We start from the raw sequence: 12442 nt of genomic DNA, 5'->3' as shown, positions 1-12442 counted from the left end.
TAAAGTTTGCAATATTACTTCAATAAAAATCACCTTTATTAGGCAACTCAAAAACTTAAGAATAAAATAAACACCCTAGTTTCTCTCTTTTATATTTCAAATTAGGCGTTAAATCATCCAAGCCTATTTGTGACATCGTTTTGATGGACACCTCCATCTTCTGAAAATCGATTAGCAGATTTCTTTATAAATGTTGTCTTCACCTCAGCTCACCTTTATGAAATACCAAAACAACAAAGATTATTCTAAATAAAGATACAAGCCGCATGAAGAAACGCAAAACAGCTGTTAGAAAGCTCAAACTGAGCTCAGTGCGAACAGATTTCGTCTTCGCTATTCTCCGCTCTGCCAGTGCCTTGCCAAGGACGTACTTGTATTTGTTCTGTTCTCTGTAGGCCTTGTGGATACGGTCTGTGATCGGCTTGCAGTTGATGACCAAATCTTTGGTCACGGGAGGCTGAAAACACAAAAAAAAAAGACATGAAACGCAACACTCTTGAAACAGTGCACTCGTTTAAGTCTTTTATTTAGAAAACAATGTACAGAGCAGGCAAGTTCAAGAGTCCAGCAGTGCACACAGCTTGACCCTAAGATATCTGCAATTCTTCCATTGAGCTGGACAGCCAGAAGCAAGCGATAAAATCCTCCTTCTAAGGGCTTGAACGGCCCTCACTTCCTGCCGTCTGCACTGGGATTAACACCATCAGAAACAGGCTCTTACCATGCTGGGATCATAATATGCCTCTTGCGTGGGGTTGATCGTGTCGATGTGGGTGACGTTTAAGGGCAGCGACTTTGAACAGTTTATCAGTGTCTGCTCCAGTCCTGTTAAATCCTGCGTAGACAGTGACAATCAGTTCAGCTCTGACAAAGATCAGACGGACAAGGCTAATGCACAGCCTGACAATTTAATACTGTTACTGTGTAGATCCACAACAATATTTTACAACATGCAAAATGCCTATGAGCATCAAAGGTGAGTACCTTTAGACAACAAAATAGCAAGTATTTTTCACACAAACATCCTAAGAATTAGCCTTTAAATATCTAAACAATAAATAAGGAATATTTGTGTTAAAAGTTTACATTTTAATTTTTGGTTAAACTGGTAAATCATTATGTCAAAACCTGGATACGTCCTCTAGTTACTCCCTATCATTCTGTCACCCTTCACATGGGGACACTGTTCCTGAAGCACTAATCTTCTGATAACAGGACTGACCATCCATCTCTAACCACCTTCTCCAGTACAGCGTCACGGGGGCCCTGGAGCCTGTCCCGGCAAGCATCGGGCGCAAGGCAGGATATGTCCTGGGTGGGACGCCAGTCCAGCGCAGGGCAGACAGACACACACTCACACCAGGGCCACTTGTCCCAGAATCCAATTAACCTGCCAGCATGTCGTTGGACTGCAGGAGGAAACCCATGCAAACATGGCGAGAACGAACAAACTCCCCGCAGACAGCACCCCAGGAGCTGAACCCAGGGGCCCAGCAATGCGAGGTGGAATGTTCTCCTGTGCAGAACCGTGTACTGGCAGCTCACAAGGACCGCACTGCCTTCTGGGCTTTACCAAAACCTTCAGTCCCCTAGCTTCTCGTGCAGAGCCATCGGCGCCAGAAGGGATGGGTCACCTGAAGGCTGAGAGGGAGCTCGTGGATCCTGGTGGCCAGCGTGCGGATCTCGCGGTCCGACAGCACCCCGGAGCTGTCCGTGTCCACTTCGTCGAAGACGCGGGAGACGTTGAGCTGCTGCACCGCGCTCATCAGGTAGTAGAAGTAGGAGAAGGCGAACTGCATGTCCTGGGAGTGCCGCACCTTGTGGGACGAAGTCTTGTCAAACTCTTTGGGAAACCTGTCGTACGCAGAGGCCTCAGCATCAGAAGAGTCGACAGCAACCGACATTCAGCCCTCTGTCTATCGTTGGCTGCACAACGATGAGACTGACGCACAACCAGACGCAACAATACACACAGGAGATGCAGAAACAGATTCGATGACAAAGCACTGGATCTGAACAGCAGCTGCTGGCGGGCCTATGTAAGTGCTTTTCGAGCCTAAAAGAAAATTCTTTGTGATGAACTGAAAGACCTGACGTTTTTCTTCATTTTGGATGACTCTTTTTTAAAATCTAACCTTATTTGATGACCTAGTTAAATTCAGGCTTTAAGGGTTAGGAGACTGAACGGACACTTTTAAAGCACAGCAAACCCCACGCTGGTCTCACATGTCCTGCAGCTCCTGCATGACGAGCCGGTCGATCATGTGCGGCATGTGGGCGGGGACCTTCCGCGACGTGAAGCCGAACTGGCCGTTCAGGAGCCTGTTCACGTAGCGTAGGGAGTCCGCGAACGTGTCTCGCAGCTTCCTGCCAACAGCTCTCACGTCCGTTTGATAATCCAGCTCCTTCCTCAGCCTCTCTTCTTCCTGAAGAGCACAGCAGCAGGGCACTCACAATAGTACGAACTGAGAATTCAGCTGCCTTCCTAATATTACAATGCCAAATATCTCATGGGAGTGTTATATTCAGCAGTTCACACATTATTCTTGTCATTTTTTACAGTTCTCACATTCTCAGCACAACACATGCACAGAAGGCATCAAATATACCAAGTAAAGAAAACTATAACAAGACTAAATATCCCACAGGCAAGTTACAAATTAGCCCGAGATGTCTATCTACGGGTTGGGTGCACCTTTGCAGAGATAATTCGTTCTGCTGCAAAGTATTGTTTTGCATGTCTGCAGTGACCATGCTTGCAGCTCTTTGGTCACAACTTCAACTGAGAACTCAATGGAGATGAGATGATTCACAAGATGAAAAAGTTAATAAGGAGAATAATACAGATAAGTTTCAAAAAGCGAATAAGAACAGTACAGGCAGCTGAAAGCAGAGAAATAATTTCAAAAACCAGATCAGAGGGGCAAATACACTGCTCACTCTATGCAAAGCAGATTTCTTTGCTCTATTAGCCCACCTATCTACTTAAAACAACTATCACAGCTGTGGGCAAAGCAGTGATTCTCACAACACGAAGTCAGTACAAGGCACGATTTCAACAGGTCCTGAAAAAAAACCCAAGAGGTACCACGACCGCCTCTGAATTCCAGCTCTCTAAAGAGAGAAGAAACGCACAGTCTCGGCAATTGAAGACTTTGGCTACAATGAGATCGGTCACTCACTTCCAAGAGGTCCTGGAAATATTTCCTCTTCTCCCAGGGGAGGAAGCCCCTGCCGCTGACCGAGTACTGCTGGAGTCTCCGGCCCAGAGGAACCCCGCCGTCCAGCTCCCTTTCCGAGTCCCTCTCTCTGGGCCTCGCCTTCTCCATCTGCGTTTCTTCTGGATCCTTCGCCCTTGGGACACCTCCCACAAGGGAACTCAGTATTCGGGAGGGGGCTGGGTCTTTGGTGGCAGCTGGCAGAGCCTTGGCTTGAGGCCGGTTCTGATCCGCTTCACGGAGCGGCTGATCATCCATCTGAACTCGGACGGGAGGAGAGGTCAGCTGGGCCTTGTGCTCTGGAGCTGGTAGATGGGGCGGCACCTTCTCCTCTGCATGTTCACCTCCAAAGTCTCTGTAAGGTCTGTGGGGATCCACACCTTCCTGGGACTTCCCCTGGACTGGTTTACCAACGTTGCCACCATTATGACTTTGATCGCGTCCTCTGGCCCAGGCTGATACTCTAAAAGGCTCCAGGAGAGCTGCTTTGGTGAGGTTATAGCCTTTAAGAGTGAGATCTCCTTTCTCCAGCTTTTCCTCTAGCTTCTGCAGCTCACTCTGCACATCAGCAGGCAGCAAGGACACATTCAGCGCCGGCACCTCAATGGCATCCTCGGTGTCCGCCGGGGGCCTTCTGTGAATTCTAGGCCCTTGCTGGTCTTTGGGCACTTCTTCAAAAGAGAACTCTGGCTCCAGGGGGGAAGCAGTGGCTTTGACGTCCCTCCCATCATCCTTCTGAGCCCGGGTCACATTGGACTTCTGGACTTCCCGGGTGTCCACGTCCACTGTGATGGTCATTTTGAATTCCTGGTCACCCTTGCCCTGGAAGGTGAAGTTGTACTGGATGGTGGTGGCGTTCATGCCGCCGTGCAGGAGCAGATGCATGGTCTTCCACTTGTTGGCCACAGACGTGTGACGCACGATGGGGTCATCGCTGACGAAGGCCTCGGAGATTCTCTTGGCAATCCCCTCAAAGCTGAAGTAAGGCTTGGTCTCCCCCTGCGGAATGGAGTAGCGGGTCTTGTTCTGCAGAAGGGTTACTTTGTACAGCTGGCCGAAGTGATCTGAAAGAAAAAAACACAACTACACATAACCAACCCACAGCAATTCTGACAGCATCTACAGTAAGTTGTGATGTTTAAGTGACTGTAGCTAACCCAACATACAGAGCTAAAATTCCTAACATCATCACACAATGACACCGTCAGAAAAGCCAAAGAACAGGATGACTTTTAATGGAAATGCTCAAGTCCACTTTCTGCAATTTATCAAAGAAGTAGCTATAGGAACTCCCTCATGCGGTAGTACAACTTACTACTTAGTACAATTTACTACTTAGTTCGGTAGAGCTTAGCAATGAATGCTCAAAAACACAAAGCATTTCACTTAAAAAGGACACAGGTGAAATGAGTCCAAGCAAGGTGTTTGGTGCTTGATCATTCAGGCTGTCCTAATGAAACTGCATGTAGTTTTCACCAACATCAACACATCAATCAATGAACTTCAACAGATAGAGTCAATCGAGCTATTCACAAGCTTGGAACAAAACAAAAACTCATGGAAAAGCATCTCAGGATTGTCTAACTCTAAGCGAAACATTAAGTACAGTAATGTACATTGACAAATCTACAAACTGACTACAAATGTTGTCAATTGCAGAAAATTGCCCTCACTCAGCAAAGACTCCTACACGCTGTGTAAAAGATGGGGCTTCAGGATAAAGCTTGCATTGAATTGATGGTTGATAGAATGGTTGAACCTTCACACCGAAAACTCCAATATGAACGAGGGTTCAGGTGGGCTCAGAACACAATTAAACAAAAGACTTTACAGGAAATACAGTAGGAAGCCTATCCTCTAAAGAGCTGTAATTTAATTAATGCATCTCCCTCCCAGTGTCCCTCTCTCTGGAGCTTGCCTTCTCCTTTCGTGTTCCTACAGGATCCTTCAGCCTCGGGACACCTCTCACATCTCAGTGTTATGGGGGGAGATGGAGGGGCTTTTTGGCTGCAGCCTGCAGCCATGCCTACCCCCAAGCACAGCACTTACACAAACACCTACAGAATATGCAGAGTTACAAGACTAACAGCAGCACCAGCAACAGCCTGGCCCTCGTCTACCGGCTCGAATCCCTACTCCACCAACACCCAAGTGAGACACAGACACATCTTCCATGCAAGTGTTTAGCTGGCTACCCCAGATATCAAAACATCCCCAGGAATCAATCCCCATGTGCACGTGACAGCCATTTGTTTACCAAAAGATTATCCCGATAACAAAGAAGGCTTTACAATCCAGCGCCAGCGGCCTGTAGTAGCCACTCCTGCAGCTCAGACCAGCAGGGACAACCCTCTTCATTGTACAAAACATTACAGTGCACGCTAATCAACCACACCGCCGATAATACAAAAGCAAAATATTCTCAATAGCTAACTGTGTTGGGTAAAATATTAAATGTTCCTTTAAGCTTGATCCATCCAGATGTTGTTTAGAGGATCAGAAAGCAGATCATGGACAGGAGGTTTAGACCGTGATTTTAGATGTGCATGATGTGCTCGAAAAAGACCTATTTCCATTTGAAATAAGCCAGATTTGTCACCAATACGGACAGATAAACCAACATGGTCTGAAGAAAGAAAGGAAAGAGTTCAACCTGAACACTCACCTTGGCCACAGTCGCCAACATCGAAGCCGCAGGACAGCACATTGCAGGCCTGGTCACAAAACTTATCTGCTAGCCAGGAGTTGGCACAGCCCTGATTGCAGTAGGAGACGCCTCCGATGCCCCCTAAGCCACCCGCAAAGTTCCAGGCCTGCCCATGGCCGCCCGCCGGCCCCGCTCCGCCCCCTGCTGCTCCAAACCGGCTGCTCCCCGTCGCCCCTGCGGAGACCATACAGCACAAACACCAGTTCAGGATGGACAAGCAAAGGAAGGCTATAAATCGGAGGAAGCCGATCTGCCCATCTGGCCCATCTTATTAGTTAGCAGTTGGCTGATCCAAGTATCTCAGCCGGCCGCGTCTTGAAAGAAACAAAGGTAACAGCCTCGGCGCACAAAATGTGACGTGTCAATCAGCTGCAGGTCTAGTACTGCTGCCTCGTGTCTGTGAACCCTAAACACATGGGCTTTGTTTCTTTCAGGATTCATCTTTTAAAAAGAAGCACATGCCTGCCAGACGTTTTTTTCCTCTTCTGGCAGTTCCATACCTGAAGCTGGCACTTTTAACAGCGCAAAGGCCTCAGTGTCAGAAGGGATGAAGGGTTCTCCTAATAATAAGCTGTTAAATTCCTGCGTGCAATGAAAGCCAGACATTCAGACACGAATAAAGGCAGAAAGATTGAGCCACCCTTATAAAGCCCATGACTCTCTGGCTTTGCCAACAGAGACCCAGAGAGAGGCACTGCGCTGTAATCCCCTCCCGATTTACTTTTATCTAGCCAGACCCGAACGCTGCATACCCAGACAGTCTCCCCCGTCCCAGTCGCAGGCAGAGTTATTGCAGGCCTTGTCACAGTATCCATCCCTGATCCAGGAGCCGGGGCAGCCCTCCGCACAGTTAGGGACAGGCCAGGTGAGGTACACCTTCAGACACAGGGGGGTTAGAGGACAGAGCAGCTGCGCTGTCGTCACAAGCTCAAAAACAAAAACAGATGCCCGCATTTCTATCGCTACACGAATAGAAACAAACTAAACAGTTATGGTTTTCTCCTGAACCCACCCTAGCTTGAGGGAAGACATTCAACTCAAAACTGAAGAACTCTTTTCCCAATCAACAGCATACGTCAGGCTGTCAGGGTGGAAATGGAATGGAATTCACATTTAGACCCATGTATGCGACCGACAAAAAAAAGCAAAGCGTTGCTGCCAGTCATTAATAGGATTTCAGCCCTCCACCCCGGGGTGCTCCTACTTTCTGTCCCTTGGAGTGACTGTAGAAGTCGTCGGGCCACACGTCCTTTCCAAACATGACGTCGTCGTTCAAGTAGACGAACTTCTGCGACAGCCCCGGGATCCGGTGGATGTGACTTTCGATAGCAGGGGAGCTGAAGGTGGGCAAGTGGCTGTCGTTGAGGAAAATCTCCTGCAGACAACAGAAGGTGAACTAAGACCCTAAGGGGTAAAATCAAAAGACGATACTAGGGAAAAAACTACAGGCAAGATGGAAAAAAAATGCATGTGCCATATAGTGCACTTTCTCGAGCTCCCCACTGCTACAATCCACTTCCGAACGTATAGGACGGCAGTAGCAGACACACTAGTGGAGTCTTCTAGGTGCATCTGGGTCTCCAGCCATACAGGTCCTGGAGAACTGAAGCAGCTCGTTTCGCTCTGGGTAAGAGCTAAGCAGGGGTGACTCGTGCACAGTGAAGGAATGTACTGTAGCTCAAGCAGTCTGCTCCCTATGAAATGAAATGAAGCTCACCTCGTTTCTTATCAAGGGCAAGCAAGCTAAAAAAAAGATCAGTATTTATGTCCCCACAGATCTTTAATACATTACAATACACCTTCAACGTAGCACCCTGCCAAGCTGCTGCCATTAACCTGAATGTCCACCTCCACACATCAGCACTCCGGAGCTGGAGAAGGGAATCGGGCCCGGTCTGGCTGTGGTACCTGATGCGTCACGATGGTCACTCTGGGATTGTCCAGGTTCAGCCAGGAGGGGATCTGCCCGTTGGTCACAATGAAGATGTGCCGGACCCAGGGAGCGTGCTTCTCCACAGACCTCAGGGAGTATCGCAGCTCCTCATTGTCCTCAAAGCGACTGGCTGACACGTCCTCATCTTGCTTGGACTGAGGAGGCAGAGTGGACTTTCGTACAGAATCACAGCCAGCAATGTGCAGCCCCCAGTGTAGATCACACATACCGATACATACTGTACAGAACCAGGGTCAGTACTACTTAAGTGTGGAAACTACAGGCTGCGACCAACACATGCCAGACTCTTCTGGCAGGGCACAACTTCAAGGACAGAGGGGATTGAAAGGGGACCTGAAAAGGCACTCGCAATTCTCCAGAAGTAACAAAGAAACGTAGGAGTGCGGCAGGTACCTGGCTGATGATGCTGAGATCCCAGAACAGGTATGCCAGGCTGACCGTGAGCTCCTTCCCATCTATGGTCAAGTTCTTCCTGGCTTGCTGAGTCAGCTCCGAGAAATCCTTTGGACTGTTCAAATGGAGAAGGGCAATGCTGGCTTCGGAATATAGCTGTAGCTGTAAGAAACCAACAACAAAAACTCCATTGCACATTGCATTCCTAAATGTGGGTTAACTACACTCTATCCACAGTTCTCACTCAACACTGCAGCTTGATTACAGAACCTCACTCTGTATTGCATTCAAAGTGCAAAATGATCCCTTCAGCCTTTTAGATGAGCCTGCTGGGGTTTCCACGCCTAATGCTGCTGAGGAATATCAGCCTTAGGGAACAAAGCTTCTGTAACTATTTTATGTATGACCTACCTTTGCGTGAAATTCAAGGACACAGGGTTTCAAAACATGGCAATTATGGAGGGGAAGTTAAAATATCGCAAGCCGAACAAAAGGCCTGTCTGGACTCTTAATGTATGGCCGTGCGTTTTGCTCGGCTTTGGGTCGCCAGAACCCCCACCAGGAATTTAATGCTTTCTGATACCGGATAGCTGGACAGACAGGCCATTCGCAAAGCCTACAGGACTGGGACTAAATTTTACGTGACAGAGAACACACGGATTACCGTTGTTCATAAACGACTGAATAAAGAAAAGAAACCAGTTCAACTGGGAGCCTCCCACCTGATAAAGGCCCAACAGCTGAAACTTTGCGTTTCTTATTTCCGGGAAAATCCCGTCGATGTAACAGGAGAGCCACCATCTGCCAAACATACGGCAAAGAAGCATCACGACCAGCCGAACAAGAAAGCCGAGGAAAGGTTTGCTGCGTAATGAAGAGACGCTTTGCTCAAAACTACATCACAGAAATCCTGCTTTTTTTTCCTCTTACCACTGCCCTTGAGGATAGCAGCTCCTACACTGATGAATCTGGAAACATTACAGCAGCCTCTCTTCATAACCTTCTAATGGCAGCATGGCCAGTTCAGAATGTGTGGTGGGATCAATCGCTGGCATCTGAAAAGCATGCCGTGAGCTCACTTGCACGTCTGACTTGAGGCACAGTGCACACTCTACCGCTCCTTGAAGGAAGCGCTGCATAGTCCGTGTCGTCCAAAGGGTGCTATTTCTGTCAGCCTTGTGATGGAGGGAGAGGGCTCCTGGAAAATGAGGGTGATGCCATTCCAACTCTGAAAACACATTCTTACCACAGCCTCTAGTTTTACTGCTGAGACAATGCTTGAATTTTAGCCCCCCTCATATTAATATACATTCTAAAACCACTGGCTTCAGTGCATGGAGGTCCGTCTTTGATTTTGGCAGTAGCTTGGGTGGTACACCTGGAAGCCTTCTGCTGAAGGCAAAGGAAGATTCATTCTAAAGCACAGTGAATATGACCACCAATTAAAAAAAATTGCCCATGCATACTATAAATTAAATATCTGGTTATGTGCAAACGTTTGGGCAGGTAAAACTATATGTTTCAGTGAATCAGTGAAAACAAGTTGATAACCTCTCTGTGGTAGAGACTTCAACATAACATCTTTCTACAAATTTTACCATTTGCTGATTTTAACAGATTGAAAAAAAATAAATGTGACCGTGGCATTTGAAATAAATTGGGCACTCTTCTAGTTGAGTCATGACTACTTCTGTGTTTTTCCCCAAAACCTGATTGACTCGTTAGGCCTTAAATTAAGTCAGGTGAAGACAACTGCAGTGTTGAACAAATATTCTGACCCTTATAACCTTTCGGGTCATGACTGTTGTTCTGCCTTCTTTCAACAAACATGGGCTGCTGTTAGCAGCTGCCTGGGGACTTCAAAAAGAGATCATTCACTCTTACAAGCAGGGGAAGGCTATAAAAAGGACTGTAAATGCTTTCAGCTTGCAATTTCAAATGTCAGAAACATCATTAAAAAATGGAAGTTAAAGGAAACCGTGAAGTCAAGGCGAGATCGGGAAGACCCAGAAAAATCTGATAGAACCGCTTGAAAATTGCCCAGATCTGTAAGGCAGAACCCAGAGATCACTGCAAAGGACCTGCAGAAAAGTTTAGCTGATACTGGAGTACTTGTCCACAGGTCCACAGTAATGCATTGCATGGGAGAATTGTCAAAAGGAAACCTTTCGTACAACCTCATAAAAGAAACGCGACATTTGAAGTATGTAAAACAAAACCTTGATAAGCCGAAAAACTTTTTGGAACATACTGCTGTGCACTGAAACGAAAACTGAACTTTCCGACCACAACCACAGACAATAAATGTGGTGAATGACGGGTGAAGCTTAAAAAAAACAACATATTTGCCAACTGTTAAGCATGGGGGTGGATCCATTATGCTTTGGGGTTGCGTGGCAGCCAGTGGTACAGAAACATCGTGCGGGCGGAAGGAAGAATAGATTCAACTAAACATTAACACATCCTAGAAGCTAATGTCCCAGAGTCAGTGTAGAAACTGAAGCTGAAAAGAGGATGGCTATTTCAGCTACACAACAATCCAAACTATACCTCAAAACCAACCATGAAGTTCTTACAGGAACGAAACATTAGGGCTTTGGAATGGCCTTCACAGCCGCCAGACTAGAACATTGCTGAAACTCTGCGGGGAGTTCTCACACACGCAGTGCCTGCAAAGAAGAACCTAAGAATATTTCTGACCTAGAAGAGTTCTGCAAGGAAGAGTGGGGAAAAAAACCCAAGAGCAAGAACAGATGGACTCTTGGCTGGCTACAGTTTGGAAATGTTTTGGAAACTGCGATTTCTGGCAAAGGAGGTGTTACTAAGTGCTGACTTTTGCACATGCCATATTCACTATTTTATTATTTTGAAAGTCTCCAAAACTGTAAATACTTATTATGCATTAAAATTTGCAAAAAGATGTCATTTTTAGGCTTGCATCTGAACATAGAGGTTGTGTGAACTTCTTTTCACTTAGAAATTCACTGAAACACACAGTTTGACCTGGGGCGCCTGCACTCTTGCACACCGGTGTATATAAATAGGCAGGGCAGAGGGTCACCACGCTCCTCGGCCCTGCAGTATCTGCATGAACACACGCGTCGTCTGCAGCAGGGCACCCGGGAGCCGGCCCACCGCTATTTCAGTCTCCACAGGTTTCCGTCAAAGTCAAACGGTGCCGCTGTCAGATAGTAAATCAAAGCTGCAGCGACTCGGACTTCAGTTGAACCCATCGGGGGGTGGGCTGGGGTACAGGCTAACGCATCCCTTCACGCCGAGTGGCTCCTGCTGATGGTGATGCTGAGTGCTTTGTCACAACACAACTCTGCCAGGTCAGGATACAGAGACCATGGAACGGAACAGGCTACCTACCAAAGAGACCCAAACACAGCGCTTGTGTCCCTGAGACAATGTAGGGAAACAATCAAAAAAGGCAAACAAAATGTACAACAAAATTATAAAAACACAAGCGCAGTTTAAAGGAGTCTATTAAAACTGAGAAATATACTATTAAGTATTTGGGATAATGTGTGCAATTCTGGCTAGGATGTTACAGAAAAAATATTGCTGCCCTGGATTCAGTCCAGAGAAGAGTGGAAGAGTCCAGCTCTTGATGGATTGCACTACACTGACGGGCTGAAGACAATCTTCTTAGTCTTGACCAGAGATGACTACGACAGAACCTAATACAATAATTCAAAATCCTCCAAAGATATTGACAGAGTCAACACAGAGACCTCTTCAGAATGAAAAGTGAAATATGAGCCAGAGGATCTAAGTTTAGACTATGAGGACGTATGTTTATAACTCAGAACAGGAGCCATTTCTTTATCCAAAGGATTGTGGGAGTATGGAACAAGCTACTCAGACATGTTGTTGAAGCCGGTACCCAGCTTCTTTCAAGAAAAAGCTGGATGAGATCCTTATAAAGCATTAATAACCTAGTAACTACCAAACAGGCCAGATGGTCCAAATGGCTTCTTCTTGCTTGGGACATTTCCTATCATTCTGTTTACTGACCAAGATAAGTGCCTTCTGGAGGCTTGACAAACAGATTATAACTGTTAAGCCACAGATAAATACAGCTCAGGAAGATTCATCCAGTGCCTATAAGCAAAAACACAATTAAAGAACTGAGCAGAGACTATCCCAGCAAGCTAGCTTAACCGA

The 12442-nt window shown here is 46.8% G+C and overlaps 1 protein-coding gene across 2 annotated transcripts in view; it reads right to left on the bottom strand.

The window, feature by feature from the left end:
* Positions 1–12442, bottom strand: part of gnptab (N-acetylglucosamine-1-phosphate transferase subunits alpha and beta) — a 34147-nt gene that overhangs the window by 6883 nt on the left and 14822 nt on the right. The window contains exons 8-17 of one of the 2 annotated variants that reach the window (XM_088924295.1): positions 8273–8434; positions 7834–8013; positions 7130–7300; positions 6678–6801; positions 5884–6099; positions 3183–4282; positions 2227–2426; positions 1635–1854; positions 722–835; positions 372–457 (exon numbers count right to left, since the gene is read on the bottom strand). In XM_088924295.1, the coding sequence (XP_088780421.1) occupies positions 372–457; positions 722–835; positions 1635–1854; positions 2227–2426; positions 3183–4282; positions 5884–6099; positions 6678–6801; positions 7130–7300; positions 7834–8013; positions 8273–8434 (2573 nt within the window). The remainder of the gene's footprint in view (positions 1–371; positions 458–721; positions 836–1634; positions 1855–2226; positions 2427–3182; positions 4283–5883; positions 6100–6677; positions 6802–7129; positions 7301–7833; positions 8014–8272; positions 8435–12442) is intronic. The other variant, XM_088924296.1, reaches the window with a different exon arrangement.

This window comes from Atractosteus spatula, chromosome 8 (genome assembly GCF_055471065.1).
Source record: "Atractosteus spatula isolate fAtrSpa1 chromosome 8, fAtrSpa1.hap1, whole genome shotgun sequence".
NCBI lineage: Eukaryota > Metazoa > Chordata > Actinopteri > Semionotiformes > Lepisosteidae > Atractosteus > Atractosteus spatula.
The sequence above is the reverse complement of the archived record's forward strand: the minus strand, read 5'-3'. Positions and strand labels throughout refer to the sequence as shown.